The sequence below is a fragment of the Mastigoproctus giganteus genome, chromosome 14 (genome assembly GCF_048544385.1).
Source record: "Mastigoproctus giganteus isolate SK-2022 chromosome 14, ASM4854438v1, whole genome shotgun sequence".
Lineage (NCBI taxonomy): Eukaryota > Metazoa > Arthropoda > Arachnida > Uropygi > Thelyphonidae > Mastigoproctus > Mastigoproctus giganteus.
The window spans coordinates 80,482,596-80,500,589 of NC_143588.1; the positions used below are offsets into that span (position 1 = coordinate 80,482,596).

A 17,994-nucleotide genomic window follows, 5' to 3' on the forward strand; every position below is an offset into this window, starting at 1 on the left:
CTGGTTATCAGCAGTGATCATTCGTGTATTAAGAATTTGCAGATAAAGGAACCACTAGGTGGCAGTGATCACAGTGTACTGATGTGGGATTTACTTAAAGATATAATTACCATCAGGGGTAAAGGAAAGGGTTTTTGCTTCTGTAAAGGTGAGTACAGTGCTCTCAGACAGTTATAGCAAACAAACTGAATGAGTATTTTGCATCTACATTCACACATGAGGAGTTATTAAGGTTTGAAAATGGCAGAAGGTTATCAAATTGTAGCAGGGTGCTTAATGATTTTGTAATAACTGAGAGCAAAGTTGAGGAGAAATTGTTGAAGTTACATTAAGAAAGGCACCTGGGGTGGATGGGATCTATCCAGTTATATTAAAGGGGGTGGCAAAGCAACTAAGCAAACTCTTAGCCATAATTATGAGAGCATCCTTGGACTCAGGGGAGGTCCCCACGGACTGGAGATGTGCAAATGTATCCCCAATTCACAAAGGAGGATCGAAGGGTCACACGAGTAATTACAGACCAGTTAGTTGAACTTCTGTTCTGGGTAAAATAATGGAGTCACTGGTTAAAGATGCATTGCAGGATCATCTAGACAAGACTGCAGCAATAATTCAGACACAGCATGGGTTTGTTAAGGGAAAGTCTTGTCTGACAAATTTGATAGGATATTATGATGTGGTTACAAAGGAACTGGATGCAAAAAATAATTTGATATCATATATTTGGATTTCAGCAAATCCAAATATATGATATCAAATATCATATATTTGATATCATATATTTTGACACTGTTGCGCATGGAAGACTATTGTACAAACTGGAGCAGAATGGTATTAAGGGTAAGTTGCTACAATGGATAAAAGGATGGTTGAGTGGGAGAAGACAGAGGGTGGTAATTAATGGGTGCTGCTCTTCGTGGACTAATGTTATTAGTGGAGTCCCACAGGGTTCGGTGTTGGGTCCTCTGTTGTTTTCTATATTTATCAATGATACTGATGAAGGTAAATCAAGCTTAGTGTCAAAGTTTGCAGATGATACAAAGGTTGGCAGGGTTGTTAATGACAGTAATGGTAGTGTGCCACTGCAACAGGATCTAGATAATTTGGGCAGATGGGCTAAGAAGTGGCAACTGAAGTTTAACCTTGACAAATGCAAAGTACTGCATATGGGTAGAAGTAACCCCAGAGAAACGTACCAACTGTGTGGTACTACACTTAAGGTGGTAGAAAATGGAAAAGACCTGGGAGTAATTATGCAGTCAGATATGAAGTTTTCTGAGCAATGCAGACAGGCTGACAGGGCAGGTCATGGGGTTTTGTCAATGATATATAGGAATTTTGCTAGCAGGGAAAAGGAGGTGATTGTCCCTCCTTATAAGGCAATGGTCAGGCCACGCCTTGAGTACTGCATACAGGTCCGGAGGCCTCATTTCAGGAAGGATGTAGATTTGCTTGAGCGTATACAGAGAAGGGCAACAAGATTGGTGAGGGGAATGAAGGGATCCTCTTACCAAGAGAGGATTAAGTTCTGCAAATTGTACTGGCTGGAGACTAGGCACCTGCGCGGTGATCTGATTGAGGTGTATAAGGCCTTGAATGGGTTGAGCACGCTGAATTCTGATGGGATCCTTCCACTTGTTCAGATTACGAATCTAAGAGGACACAAATTCAAATTAAGAATAGACAGATGTAGAATAGATGTGTGGGAATTTGCCTTTAGCCAGTGGGTGGTTAACTGCTGGAACAAACTTGCATTTGTTCTTGCGGAAGTTGATAGGTTAAATAAATTTAAGGAGGAACTGGACAGGCATTTGGAGGGAATGATGTGATTTCTTTTTTTTTTTTTTTTGGCTGATGCTGCATAAGCTCATACACTTTCTTTCTTGCATCACATGCCACTACTACTACTACTATTAGTAATGATAAGGTCAAGAACGTTCTCACACTTAGTACTCTCTCTAACATGCTGGTACAAATAATCCTTCCCCATCTTTTTAATCATGCAGTATGACTGATGACTTTTGAGGTTATGATGGACATCATGGCGAGATCCAATATTCCTTACATTTCGAGGGTACAGCTCTAAAACGGTGTTCATAGGCCAACGGCTAGTTAGTACACAAGACCGAACCTATTGGTAACTCTTTAGGAGGCTTCCAGATCAGCTAGTGTATAATCTTGCTACTTCTACTCTGCCAGATAGTGACTGGAGGGAGTCCGAGTAGTGTGTATGCGGGGAGCATTGTCGAGGCCACATTATGTCAAGGATCTGAGTATAATCTTACCATGCATATGCCATATCCAAAAATTTCATTACTTCCAACAGCATGTCCCCCCCACTTTTCTCACTATTAAATACACACAAATTGTCAAACTAATAGAGTAAGCTTATCTGCGAAAAGATCTAAATCTCCCAAACACTTTCTAGTTCATTTTACAAATACATGTGGTCTCAATTCTAATCCCAACAATGTCCATTTCCATTTGCAGTCTGCCAAACCCCATGTACTTTTTCTGACAGAATCTCATTTATCAGTTGATTCAACTACTGCTCATGTCACTTGCCAAAAGTATTCGCTTTATGATTCCTTTCGCCTCAAAGGTGGTACTTGTGCATATGTCCTTTCCAATATTCCTTGTCAGAGACTTGGTAATCCGGAATCTCCTCTTTTCAATCTTCTCTGGCTTAAAATCTCTCTACCTCATTCTGTCCAATTCATTTGTTGTCTCTACCATTCTCCCAACACCACTAATCACTTGGAGTTCTTTGACTTCCTCTCTTTGCAACTTGACTTTCTCCCCTCCAACTTTCCTAACAGTGAGGTAATTGTCCTTGGTGATTTTAATGTTGACAACTCCACCTGACTTCCATTTTCTAGTCACAACGACCCAGCTGGTCGAGATTCTGAGGCTTTTGCAATTACTAATGACCTTGGACAGATTGTTCATTTACCTACAAGAATACCAGACAATCCTAACCATACAGCCAACATGCTTGATCTTTTTCTCAGAAACAACCCTTCTAAGTATACGGTCGAAGTGAGAGGTCCTTTAGGCACTTCAGATCACAACTTGGTGATTGTCTCTTCTCCAATGGAGCCTTTATTTCATGGCTATTCCCAACCTCGTGTTGTTTGGCATTACAAGAATGCAAAATGAGATGACCTGTGAGATTTCATTTTTTCTTTTCCTTGTTCGGTTACTGTTTCAAAACTTCTGATGTCAGCATTTGCTCAGATTAGATCGTATCCATGAAATTATTCTTGTTGGAATGGAATCCTTTATCCCACACTCCGTTTTAAAATCTCAACCTTTATCTAAACCTTGGTTTTCCTATAAATGTGCTAAGGCTGTTCAAGAGAAGAATGTTGCATATCGTAATTGGCTTGTTTCTAATTCTCCAGTTTCATTTTCTGCCTACACCAAACCTTGCAACAATTGTAAAGCAGTTATTAATCAGTCCAAACTAGAGTTTGAACAGGCTAAGAGTAGAAAACTTGCTTCTTGCCCTAATGGTAGCCAAGCATTCTGGTCTCTTGCCAAAGCTATTGGCTGCAACTTTTGCCCACCTCTGTCAAAACAAGATGGTTCTGTTGTCACTTCAGCCAAGGATAAAGCTGACCTGCTAGCATGCCATTTTTCTTCCAACTCATGTATTAATGATCTTTGTAAAACACCTCCCCCATTCCCAACATGCTCCATTCAATGCCTCCTGTGGTCTTCTGTGAAAAGGATGGATGTTGACAAATCTTGATGCTAAGAAAGCTCCAGGTCCTGATTGTATTTCTCCACTAGTGCCCAAAACCTGTGCTCCTGAACTTACTCCTGTTCTTTGACACCTTTTTTCATTTTCTTATTCGAAAGGTGTTTTTCCTTCTGCTTGGAAATTTGCTCATATCCAGCCCGTTCTTAAAGAGGGCGACAAATACCCTCCATCCAATTATCGTCCCATTGCAATTACTTCTACTCTTTCTAAAGTAATAAGAAGTCAATTAACCGCCAACCCTTAAACTACCTAGAAATCTTCCGTCTGATCAACGATCGCCAGCATGGATTTTGTCAGTATCAATCCACTGGTGATATTCTGGCTTATGTTACCCATTTATGGACAAATTCAATAGAAAAGTTTGGTGAAACACAAGCAATTGCTCTTAACATCTCACAGTCTTTCGATCGTGTTCAGCATAAAGGTCTTCTAAATAAGCTTCCATCTTATGGTTTCCCAACTGTTTTTTGTAATTGGTTATCCAGTTTTCTCTCTGATCGCTCACTTGAGGGTGATGGTAGATGGCTCTCGGTCTTCTAACTTCTCCACTAATGCTGGTGTCCCCCAAGGCTCAATTCTTTCCCTCACTCTTTTCCTCTTGTATATTAATGACCTTATTCCACTTACTGGAAATCCCATCCAAAGTTTTACTAATGATAGCACATTGTATTCTACTTTCCATTTTGAGAAACGTTGCCCAGCTCCATCAGCTTCAACTTCTCGAATATCTGCTACCAATTCCTTAAATGCCGATTTTCAGGTAATTCTCCGGTGGGGCAGAGACAATTTAGTTGATTTAAATCCTTCTAAAACTGTCTTGTCTTATATCTCGCAAAAAGGATTCTTCTGCTCCTATGCTTATCTTTAGTGACATTCCGATTTCTAGGCAAAATGATATATCTCTTTTGGGGATTACCCTGACTTCTAATCTCTCTTGGCACAAGCACATTACAAATATTGCTTCCTCTGCATCTAAAAAACTTGGTTTTTCTTTCGCTCTTGGTGTTACTTTTCTTCCAAACAGCAGTTCACTCTGTACAAATCGCAAATCCACCCTACCATGGAATATGGTAGGGTGGATTTGCGATTAATGTTAATTAATGACATCTCTAACAGATCTCCACTCACTGTCTCATAGACGTACTGTTTCTGCTGTATGTCTTTTCTACAGATACTTCCATGAGTTCTGTTCTTCTGAATTGGCTTCTATAATTCCCGCTATCTCTTTCAAAACAGTCCGAACATGTGCCGCCACCAACCAACATCCATTTACTGTCCGACTTGAAACTCACAGAACCAACTTTTCATCTTCCTCGTTTATTCATTCAACTGCCGTTTTCTGGAACATCCTTCCTTCATATGTATTTCCTGAAAATTACAATCTACAGAAGTTCAAGTCTAATGTCAACAAATATCTTCTCTCGTCTTCTGAACCTCCAACCCTGACGAACTCCCAGTTACATTTGTTTTTAGGGCAAGCACTCATTTCTTCAATGAATTCATAGTATGTAGCTGCCTGCAGAATTCAAAGACTACATCTAAGGCTTAATGTACCAAGTCAAAAAGATGTAAGATATAAAACTATAATATTATAATTGTTTATATATTATTGTGAAAGAGTTTCTGATATAAAAAGTTAATAAAACATAAAACGATAAAAACATTCTAGATAGAGTTATTTAGATTAATAAGTTGTAAAAACTTAAATATGGCTGACATGTTGTCATTGTCCGATAAAATCTGTCTGACTGTATAAGGCTCAGACAGATGGCTAAAACATAAACAACGATCATTAAGAAAGATGGACATTCAATTAAAATATGACGGACTGTTAAAATAGTGAAAAGACTACATATGATAAACCACCAGCCTTCATATGTTTTTACCAAACCAATTTAATTCAAGAAAAGAATAAGTTTTCCTTTTATATAGCTTATATAATTTAGGTGCTGTTTACACTGCAATCACAAACTATAAATCTCTGATATAGTAAACAGGCATGGTTTCCTTCCGTTTTCTGTTTCAGAAAGTGGAATGGAAAAAACTGCAATTTCTGCTTATCTCACATTCATATAAACTTTCAAAAACTTACTCTTACACCAACTGTTTTAAGATTAAGTTTTTGAATCAATCACTTTCAGTTGATGCAGAAATATCAGGATTTGTATTGTAATGAGGTAACTGGAGAACCTTCTTGATCAACAGTCTGACCACAAAGAAAAAAAAAATTGCCAAAAAAAAAAAAAAAAAACACGATACAATTTACTTGAAGTCCAAGTAAAATCCCCTTCAATAAAACAGCTTAAGTGTTATCACTAACACTGTCACAAATTTCTTGAAACTTAATTGTATTAAAGAAAGATGGTTCTCCATGAATGCTTATTTTTATATGCCAGCCAAAATTATGGATTTTCCTAAATGGTTATTTAATTATTTTCTTAATTTCAAACATAAACAATGCTATGCTATGCTAATAAAATAGGCCTATCTACTTAATACAGATCAACAACTGAAAAGAGACTATTTTACAGCAATTTAAAGGAAGCTGTTCAAAAATTTTGAATGAATACCTACTTTTGGTCAGTCACTACTTTTATCATCACAAATCTCAGCTTTATTCTTTAATTTTTGGAAAATTAAATCAGAAATCATCATAGTAATCAATTCCAGTGCATCAGAATGAAATAAATTTTGGTATTTATATTTCAGCTTGGCAAGCTGATAAATATATCAAAAACTTGTAGAATACAGAAGTGCCACAAAGACAATTTTATATATAAACAGGATACATAGACAAAGGAATGCAAGTGATAAACTAAACTGCTGCTAAGACACTATGTGGCCAAACAATATTTTTACAATAAAAATCATGCCACATCACACCACCACCTCTTCTTTAGTATGGAATATATCAATGAAAAAATTAGAAATAGAATTCATCATACTTACATCTTAACAAGATTATAATTGTCCTTATGCTGATTCTTATAATAATTTAAGTAGTGTATCCAAAAATCCACACTCAAAGGAATAGCAAAAATTCCCTCTTGAAAGAGTGTTCTGCCAAAAGTGAAGTAAAAAGGCACAAACAGAGGCCTTCTTATTTCATTTTTTGGTAAAACATTCTTTTCCCAAAAAATGAAGTTAGCAAACTACATAAAACATCAAAATCAGTAATATTTTTTCTTCTTGATATTTAATGTTACAAACTTTAAATGGTCAGTAACATTACTTTTGGCCATGTTATATATGAGGTGTAGCAATAAAGTTTCCAAACTGATGCTGTTGTGGCCATATTCAATGAGTTTGAAAATAAACAAAGTGTTATAGTTCAAGCTTCCTCCAACAGATGGTGGTACAGAGACTGTCCAGTAGGCTGATAGGTTACAAGTAGCAATCAGTTTCATTAGTAATGCTAACATTCTGTGTCATGATTTTGCAATTGAGCAATGAATGAATATCAAATTTTGCTTTAAACTGGGAAAATCTTCAACAGAAATGTATGAAATGTTAAAAACATTTATGGTGATGAAACATCAAGGTGTACCAGTGTGTTTGAATGGTATAAGCAGTTCAAAGATGGATGTGAGGATGTTTGCAACCCAAGAAGTGAGCATCTGTCAACCTCTTGAAATGAGGACAGAATTGCAGAAGTTCAGGAAATTTTGGCAAGACACTGTAGTTTGAACCCTGAAATAACAGAGTGGGATATGAATAGAGAGATGATTCACAGGGAAAAGGATGGTTTGTGCAAAATCTGTGCAGCACGCTTCACAGATCAACAAAGGCAATGAAGACTGTCATCATGCAAAGACAATCATAATTTCCTTGAATGTATTATCACTGGAGATGAGTGCTTGCTGGGTGTTTCAGTATGACTCAGAGATGAAGCATCAGAGAATGCAGTAGACTTCAAAATGGTCACCAGGCCCCAAAAGGTTTAATTTACAGAAGTTCAGGATAAACTGTACCTGAATGCCACATTCTATGTAGATGCTTCAAAGACTATTGAAGTGCACTTCCTGGGTAATTTCAAGAGAAAGGCAGCTGTTTCTTGTTGCATGACAATGCTCCCACACATTCCACACTTGTTGCAAAGACAGTTAACATGGCATTGTACAGATTAACCATCCAATCCTTCTCTCTCGATCTAGTACCAGCAGACTTCTTCCTCTTTCCCAAGATGAAAACTGCCTTCAAAGTATTTCAGCATGTTTAGGACATAAAGAAAAATGCAACCACTGAACTGAAAAGAAGGCATCTTTCTGGATGCCTTCTCTGACTATTTTCATAAACTTTTAGAATGATGTAATCAGGTGATTACATTGAATAAAAATAAAACCATTTTTTGAGCTCCTTCACTTTTTGTTATTTTTATTTCAACAGTCTGAGAACTTTATTGCCACACCTCATAATAATATCAAATTGGCACAAACTACAAAACGCTAACCTACTTCCTTTTTTTTTTCACTTGGAAATACTGCAGAAAACATGAGTATATGAATTCCAAAACTCCTGGATGTCAGATGATTGGTTTGGTTCTTTAATACTTAATGGCATGTTGGCAGCTGAAGATGTAATGCATTAAGAGTCTGCTGACGAGGCTAGTGGGAGCCAGACGAGTTCAAAGCCGCTAAGTGGATTTTCTTATTTATTGATTTGAAATTATTGTTTTTCTAAAACTTTTGATTTAAATTTAGTAGTATAGCATTATTTTGTGATTTTCTGATTAATCTGGTGTATTTATTCTTTACTCAGCCTTGTAATTGCATAAAAGTATCGGTAAGGGTATCATATCCACGTGTTACAAGTTGCAGCTCCACTGAACGAGAAGTTTTCTAGCCATATTTAGCAGCTTTATTGACCAATTGATACATCAAATTATTTTCTATAAACAGCGAGATTTGGAAGTTAATTAATACTTAGGTGTCCGTAGATTTACTGTTCATAACTTGCGCCATTGTTATACGATATGTTATATCCCAAACTAGATAGCGTTAGTACATTATAGTATAGTATATATAGTAGAGTATATAATATAATATTGTAAATTAATCAGCAAAATCTATTAATTTTGTTAAACTTTGTTGTCAATTAAATTGTACTTTAACTAAATACATATAACGACTTAGATTACAAATGTAACATAATTAATTAATAAATAACTTGATACGGAAGTTAATATAAACAGAACTCGTAGATAATATTTGATACTGAAAAATATATATAGCATTATAACTGTGTTGGGATACAAGTTTAGGGTTATAATTTTGTACTGAAATTGAAATTTTATTGAAATTAAATCGAAATCATGACTCAGACCAGAGCAGCTAAGCAAAAGGCTCAAACTAATGGGAGTGCTGTGGCTCAGAGGAGAACTGAGGGGGACAGTTGCCCTCTGAATCACAGCCTTTTAAAATGTACAGCTTGCATGTTGTTTGTGGAGCAATCGGGTACGGGACATGATATTGCCATGGGGGATGTCTTTGTGTGTGCACGATGCAAGGAGTGTAACGAAATCAGGCGACAACTCAGCGTTGTTATGGGCCTACATGAGAGCTTGAAGGACAGGGTGGATGCCCTCGAAGGATCTAAAGTGAGGGCCCATCAAGCTCTCAGCTTCCCACATCAATGCCAGAGCTTGCACTTAGTCATCACGCAACACAGCGGCAACCCCCAAGGCAGAATGCGCTGGTCCCGCAAGAACTAGTAGCTGGTGACTCTATTGTCAGGGAAACGGGGAACATGCTTTGTAAAAAGGATAGGTGGAACAGGACCAGGGTACGTCTGCCAGGGACAAAGGTTGATGATGTTATAGAGCAGATATCATCTTTTAAGGGCACAAAAGGTGATATAGTTGTACATGTTGGCACTAATGATATTAAGAGTAGGAGACTGGCAGAATTACTTAACAAGTACAGGTCACTGTTGAAAAAAAGCCGTGAATTAGGGTTGAATTTGAAAGTGTCTGCAATTCTGCCCAGACACGATAGGAGGGAGTATATGATGAGAGCCTTATTGATCAATTCGGCCCTGGAAAGATTGTGCAAGGCTCAAGGGGTAGAATTTTTTTCAGCCTGGTCTGAACTTGTTAACAGAAGGGACTGCTTCTACAGGGATGGGATACACTTAAATAGAAAGATGCTATCGAGGCAGTGTTAGGTGGGTCGGAAAACTGCTAGCTTGGGGGATACAAGGACTAAAGATTAACAGTAGCCACTGGCAGAGGTGAAAGTGATTCTTGCACTGCTTCTATTGGGATGAGCAGAAGCCTGGAAAACAAGATGCAGAATATTTCAGAGACTGCTGGGAGTCATTGGTGTACAAGTAAACACATGGGTTGTGTTAGGGGAGCTAAGAAAAAGAACAGGTGCATGTATACTTGCGTGTACACCAACGCTAGGAGTTTGGTAAATAAATTTGATGAATTTGAGGTATTGCTCAAAGCATCAAAGGTGGATATTGTTGGGATATCAGAGACGTGGTGTCACACAGATATAAGGAATGCAGAACTGGAATTTGGGGAGTACAACGTCTACAGAAAGGATAGACAGGATAGGAAGGGAGGAGGGGTTATGCTATTAGTTAAGAAACACATAAAATCCATGGAAGTGAAGCCAGTCGACATCGCTGGACAGTGCAGTGTTGAGTCAGTTTGGTGTGACATAAGCATTGGGAGATCAAAATTGAGAGTAGGAGTGTGCTATAGGCCTAATGACTCTGATGAGTATAATAAGAAACTGTACATGGAAATAGAGTGGGCCAGTAAATCAGAGTCTTATAAATGGGGGATTTTAATTTCCCAGATATTGACTGGAATTTGTGGGTTGGTCACTAACACACTAGCAAGGCTTTTGTGGATTTATTGGATGATTGTTTTCTACATCAGCATGTTCGGGAGGCAACTAGAGGGAGTAATACTCTTGATTTGATTATCGGCAGTGATTCTTCATGCATTAAGAATCTGCAGATAGAGGAACCACTAGGTGGCAGTAATCACAGTGTGCTGAAGTGGGATTTACTCAAAGAGGTAACTACCATCAGGGGTAAAGGGAAGGGTTATTGCTTTCGTAAAGTGACTACGATGGTCTGAGACAGTATTAAATTCTATACAGTGGGACCAACTGATGATGTTACCAACAGCAAATTCAAAATGGGAAGCATTCAAAAACTTTTTTTTTTTTTTTAGCTGATGCTATGTAAGCTTGCTTTCTTGCATCATATACCTCTACTAATGCTAATGCTAACTCAACAAACTATTGGAAATAATATTACTTTCATCATCTGACACTGTTTCTTATAATTGAAGCAATGCAACTGTCCATGAGAATGTATTTCAATGAACAGTAATATAAAATATATTGTATTTCAGGCTCATTTAATTCTAAATACCTGAAGGGTTAAAAATTCCAACTGTGTTGGAAGAAGTGTTTACCAAAACTTGATCATTATGATGTTCATGTAATGGGTAGATGAGATGGGATTTTTGTAGCAACACTTCTTAGATTATTTGTAATAAAATCCCTAAAAGATAAATGATATTAAATTAAATTTTTGTAAATTCAGGATTCAATATCCTTTATCTTAACCTAGAAAGTAAATTTTTGTTGATGAACAACAAAAATAAAATAAAACAAAAACATACACCTAATTCTACACTTTAATGAGAACAATTAACTTACTTTTATATTTAAATTATGGGCTCAGCAAGTATGAAATATTGCTCTGACAAAAGTACTTACTGTGATATTACTAGATGTCCAGGTACTATGCTGAGTAAAGTGCCTATAAAGTGCAGTTAATAACCTGACTGCACGCTCCCATGAAGAACATTCTTTTGGCACATCATCTATTCCTTCTTTATGAATAAGAGATAGCAAATCCAGTTTCTCTAAATGTGGACTCAGATAGTTTAAGAGCTGGGACAGGGTAACTGATGATTCTAAAAATCAATAAACCATAATTAAACTGCAACCTAGTAATATAACCACACATTTTTTCTGTGTCTAAATGTATTCTGGTTAAGTTTTGTTTTGTTGTTTTTTTTTAATACAAAATTTGAACAGTAAGATGCTAATCTGCTATGTTTGGAATCAATTTAGAATAAGCAATTTCATTATTATAATTCTGTTGGAAGCTAGAAAGATGTAACCCCTAGTAACTAATCTTTTACATTTTTGTTGACTGCTTCAACACAATCTAACAGAACTTAATTTTTTCTGCTGTAAAAGGAAGGCTGCAGAAGACTGCAAAAGAATACAGTGTATGCCAGAGGTGGCCAACTTAATTTGTGATGCGATCTACTTTTTTTCTTCAAAATGTGCCACAATCTACCATCTCAAGAATTTTGTTGCACATGGGTAAAAAGTTAATCAACACATATTATTGAAAAATGTTGTTTATAAATTTTAAAATTAAATACAATTCAGAATTCTTATTTTAAATTCGTACATATTTAAATTTTTAATTTATGTGAAGTTTGTGTCTTAACGTCATCTGCCAAGCTTTCAAAATTGGGGATATACTGTGATAAGGCTAACCATAAAGAATCTTCTGTATGCAAGTCTGTAAGAGTAGAGCGATTCTTGGTCTTTGTTTGTTTCTAATACGAAAAGGCCAATTCACATAGATATGTGGAACCAAAATAGGAATTAAAAGTTCACTGCATTTTTTTAGTTGGGTACTTTTCTCGGCAAACATATTTTCAAAAGTCATTTTCTGATGACCTGGCTTTTAGGAAGATATCATTTTGTAATGTAATAATTTCATTTTCAAGTAATATTTTCTCCATGTGAAAAATCTCAGTGATTTTTTCTGCAATTTGTTTCATATTTGTCAACATTAAATGGATAAGAAATATACTGAACAATGTCTTCAATTGTTTTAAAAATCACTGAATCTGGTTTTAAAATCATCCACAACTTTCTCAATTTCAGAAACATATTTCTCACTATTAAATTCAAAAACAGGATATTTTTGCGAATGATCTTACATATTTGCAAAATGATCGATTTTTTTTTCTTTTAGATCCTTAGCCATTGCCAAAAATTGATATTTATATGCAGAAATACTACTAATCATGTCACCCACATTTTTATTTTTTCTTTCTAATTCCAAATTCAGATCACTTAATTTACTGGTAAAATCTGCCAAAAAAGCCAGATCACATAACCACTCCGTATCTTGTAGCTACTGATAATCATCTCCCCTTTGATCAAAAAATTTCTTAATTTCATTCAGCAAATTTCGAAATCTCTGTAGAAACTTACTCTGGTTCAGCCACCTCACATCTGTGTGTAATATCATATCTGGTTCATTTTTGTTGAAGTGCATTTTGAAGAGTCTCCTTTGAAGAGATTGTCCTCTGATGGAATTCAAGATTTTGAAATCTATGTCCATAACACTTTTAGTATTTAATCTTTTTCTGGCTAACACTAGAAAATGGTGGATGACAGCGGTAATTCAAAAAATCTGGAAAGTCATCCTTTTGGCACAATGCAATGAATCCGTTAAGATGCCCTATCATTTGCTTTAGCTCCATTTGTTGTTATCGATATGAGCTTAAATAGTGGCAATTTAATTTTTTCAATAAAATTTTTGAATGCGTATTTTGAAATTTTCGAAATTTTTGAAATACAGGTGACCCCCGCTTAATGCTGATAATTAATTCCAGAAAAACGGAGCGCTAAGCAAGTGCCGCATTCCCATAAGGTAACATATGTATTTGTAAGTTGCGGTCAGTGCCATAGGATATTTCCTAATCAATAATAAACGGTAGTGAAAAGATGCACAAATGTCGGTCTTAAAGTCTTTCCATTTCAATCCTGATAGTCGGCCTAGCCCTAGTTGCTTGCAGTGGAACAGCTATCTTTCCCGCTACTAAAATTAATTCTTTATTTTTTTATAATTGTTCTTACAGTTAAACTTGCAAGTCCTAAATTATGGCACATATCTGCTTGTCATTGACCGGAATCGATTCGCTTCAAAACGTCTAATTTAATTTTCAAATTCAGTCTTTTTCTTACATTTATAGTCTTCGTACTGCGTCCAGACGTTGTTGCTTTTTCATTCTCATCAGCCATTATTAACTCTTTGAAAATGTAATTGCATTGGTTGCATTAATTATGATACAATGTTCGAGTAAACTGTCCGTTACACACAATGTCTAATACTGTACTGAGTGATGATTAGTCTGGATAAATGCATATAACGCAAATATTACAAGCAATATACTTGATAATTTTTTAAAATGTTGATCTCGGAACTACGTAACAAGTCACTGTACTGCATTAAATTAGCATGCGAGAAAATTTCACTGAGTGTGGGAAAATTTCTCAAGTCGGCGTGGGAAACGTTTTAATGCTGTTTTGCTATTCATTTTCAAGCTATCGACTCCATCAAATGAAACGATTTCGTTAAATATGCCAAAATTGCAATCTGTAAAAGAGCGTTATAGTCAGATACGGGTTATAATATAAGAACAGCGTTATAGTGAATCAACGTAAAGCGAACCGCGTTATAACGGGGGCTTGCTGTATATCAAGAATTTAGTTCTTTTTTTTTTAATGAAACCATACTCAGCAGTTCTTCTCTAGTAACAGAATAATCAAAAACCATACAAACAAAAACGAGCAATTGAGCTGTATCACTGATGTCTGTAGATTCGTCCAGTCGTAAAGAAAAGGACACACAATTAGCAATATGAGCAAGCAATTGTTCACTCACATTTTTACTCATATTTTTCCGATGCATCACATCACAGTATTTCAAGATAATTGCAGATCTTGAAGCGAACTTTTAATTTCATTTTTGTTCTTAAAATTTTCAAAAAGAGAATCTGTTATTTCTAAAAATACATCTCTGATGAATTGACCATAAGAAAATGATTTGCATTTTTTTGCAAGAAGATGACTCACTTTAAATGATGCTACAATTACTGCTGTAGATTGTAAGTTAGGTGTCACAAAGAAATTTTGTTGTGCGAATAATCTGAATTTAAGTTATTTTAATTTATTTATTGTAAGGTCACTATTAGGCAGAAAATCCAATTGGTACAAAGGGTACTAGGAAAGTTTTGCAATACAGCTTTGTTTATTTAATTTTTTCAAAGTAATTTCCTCTACATTCAATACACCTCTCCATCCTCCGAAACCAATCTTTAAACCAGTTCTGCCAAGTTTCACTAGGGAGTAAAGCACACTCGCTGTCCCAAGCCCGTAGAAGGTCCTCATCACTGGAAAACCGCCTCCCTTTTAGCTTCATTTTCACATGCGGGAACAGTGCAAAGTCGCAGGGAGCAAGGTCTGGACTGTAGGGAGGGTGCTCGAGAAGTTTCAGTCCTGTCGTGGTCAAATATTCGGTGCAGGCTTTGACGCGGTGAGCTCTAGCATTATCGTGATGGAGGTACCAGGTGTCCATTCTTGACTTTGGTCGCAGGTTCTTCATAGATCCAATGACTTTAGGCAGGCATTGTTCAGTATACCACTTAGCTGTGACTGTCTTCTGCGTGTCCAAAACGACACGTTCCACAATTCCACTCGATTTGAAAAATACAGCTATCATTTTCTTCTTTACAGATCGGGATTTTCTGACAATTACGGGTGTGTCGTCATCATCAAAGAACCAAACTTTGTTTTGAGCCTTGGTCGGCAGATCGTAATAGTACAGCCAAGTCTCGTCACCTGTCACGATGTTGTTCACATACCGAGATTGTCCCTTATCAAACTTTTTTAACATCTCCCGGCACCAAGTCACACGTCGTGTCATCTGCTCTTCAGTCAGTTGATGCGGCACCCAGAGAGAACAAAGTTTCTTCACGTGCAAATGATCTTGCAGAATCGAACGAATTGCCGGTGCATTTAGGCCCAAAGTATCCTCTATCTGTTGGTAGGTCACTCGCCTGTTTTCGTCAAGCATTTTCCTCACAGCAGTAACGTTTTCCTCCATAACTGACGTTCATGGCCTTCCCGGCCTCTCAGAATCGTCCAGAGTGAAATTTCCCCTTTGGAATTCTCTATACCACCTGAATATCATTGTACGATGTGGACAATCATCATCTAGTGCAAGAGTCATTTCTTCTAAGCACTGGTCTATGGTTAAACCACGCACGAAATTATACCGCAAAACTGTCCTTATCTCATTTCATGACCACGATGTCATCGCAAGCACTTTACACTCTCACTACTAATGAATAACTGAGCCCATTGACTTGGTGCGGCGGCTACTATGCACGTATGAACATGTCTCAACATGCAGCAACAAGCAGCTTCCTGTGATTCATTGTTGCGTCATATTGCAAAACTTTCCTAGTACCCTTTGTATTTACCATGGAGTGCACCAAAGTGCCTTTCTAAATTTCCTTTTTTGGGTATAGCCATGGAAGCATTGCAAATTAAACAACATGTTTCTTTTATCATTACAAAAAAGTATTCTAGTTCCCACTCTTGATGAAAATGATACATTTTACTCTTTTTTGTAGTATTCGTTTTAAATCAAAGAGTATTAAATTAACGTATAAGTACTGTCTAGTTATTAATATTAAGTAAGCTAACTGGAAATCCTATCCATAGTTTTGCAAATGATAGCACATTGCATTCCACCTTCCATTTTGACAAACCTTGCCCTGCTCAATCAGCTTCAACTTCTCAAAAATCTGCTACCAATTCCCTAAATGCCGATCTTCAGGTAATTCTCCAGTGGGGCAAAGACAACTTAGTTGATCTTTGCTAAATCTTTGATCTTTGCCTTCTAAAACTCAGTCTTGTCTTATATCTCACAAAAAGGATTCTTCTGCTCCTATGCTTATCTTTGGTGACACTCCGATTTCTAGGCAAGTTGATATATCTCTTTTGGGGATTACCCTGATTTCTAATCTCTCTTGGCACAAGCACATTACAAATATTGCTTCCTCTGCATCTAAAAAACTTGGTTTTCTCTTTTGCTCTCGGCGTTACTTTTTTCCAAACAGATGTTCACTCTGTACAAATCGCAAATCTGCCCTACCATGGAATATTGTTTCCACATCTGGGGTGGCGCCCCCAAAACCTCTCTCAGGCTTCTAGATTCCATTCAGAAGAGGGCAGTTAGGCTAATTAATGACTCACCTCTAACTGAGTCTCTCCACTTGCTGTCTCATAGATGTACTGTTTCTTCTGCATGCCTTTTCTACAGATACTTCCGCAGGCACTGTTCTTCTGAATTTGCTTCTATAATTCCCGCTTTCTCTTTCAAAACAGTCCGAACACGTGTTGCCACCAGCCAACATCCATTTACTGTCCAACTTCAAACTCACAGAACCAACTTTTCATCTTCCTCGTTTATTCATTCAACTGCTGTTTTCTGGAACATCCTTCCTTCATATGTATTTCCTGAAAATTACAGTCTACAGAAGTTCAAGTCTAATGTCAACAAATATCTTCTCTCGTCTTCTCAACCTCCAACCCAAGCATGGTACTAAGTACTATAGGTTCTAATACCGCTCATGTTTGGGGTTTGCATAAAAAAAAAAAAAAAAAAAAAATACCATCACGATAAAGGGTTAGAAATGTGAATTCCTAAGTGATGCACTTTCTTTGAACACCAGTGTATATAGGCTTATGTTAAAGATAATATTTATAATAACATCTGTCTTCTCCATTTGTATTTGATCAGGGAAAAAAAAATTCAAAGAAAATATTCATTCGTGGCCAAACTTAGCTTCTAAATAATATTGGGTGCAAAAACTAACCCATGTAACCAATTAGATCAAAAATCATGTTTTAAAAAAAAGTGACTGAACTGTCATTATAAATGTAATATGTTCATTTTTTTTTTTTTTCGTTTAATAGCACTTATAGTATTAATAACTATTAAAGGAAAGCCTATAATTTTGGATGAGACTGGGAATCCAAAATTAGCTTATTCTACCTCTAGTTGACATTAATATAACACAGAATTGGATAGACAAAAGTGACTAATGTAACAAAAAATTGTGCAGGTGTTACCAGTAAATGTATTAACCTGTCAGCACTCAAGAAATTTTGAAGTCAATTTCATAATCTTCTTTTCTGTTGGCTCTTTGCATATGACCTGAAATGGCCATACTATGTTTTGTGTAGCCAATTCAGAATTGGTTTCATTAATAAACTAGTGTTTTGCCAATACTCTCTCCAACCATAATATCATATCCTTTTCATTCATACATCCCCTGGCAAAAATACAAACAAAAATTTCATATGGAATTTCCTCCA

General features: G+C 36.5%; 1 protein-coding gene across 1 annotated transcript in view; it reads right to left on the minus strand.

The window, feature by feature from the left end:
• LOC150075288 (gamma-tubulin complex component 5-like) overlaps positions 1-17,994 on the minus strand; it is a 110,728-nt gene that overhangs the window by 12,808 nt on the left and 79,926 nt on the right. The window contains exon 10 of the mRNA XM_090388433.1: positions 11,509-11,708. Within this exon, the coding sequence (XP_090244559.1) occupies positions 11,509-11,708 (200 nt within the window). The remainder of the gene's footprint in view (positions 1-11,508; positions 11,709-17,994) is intronic.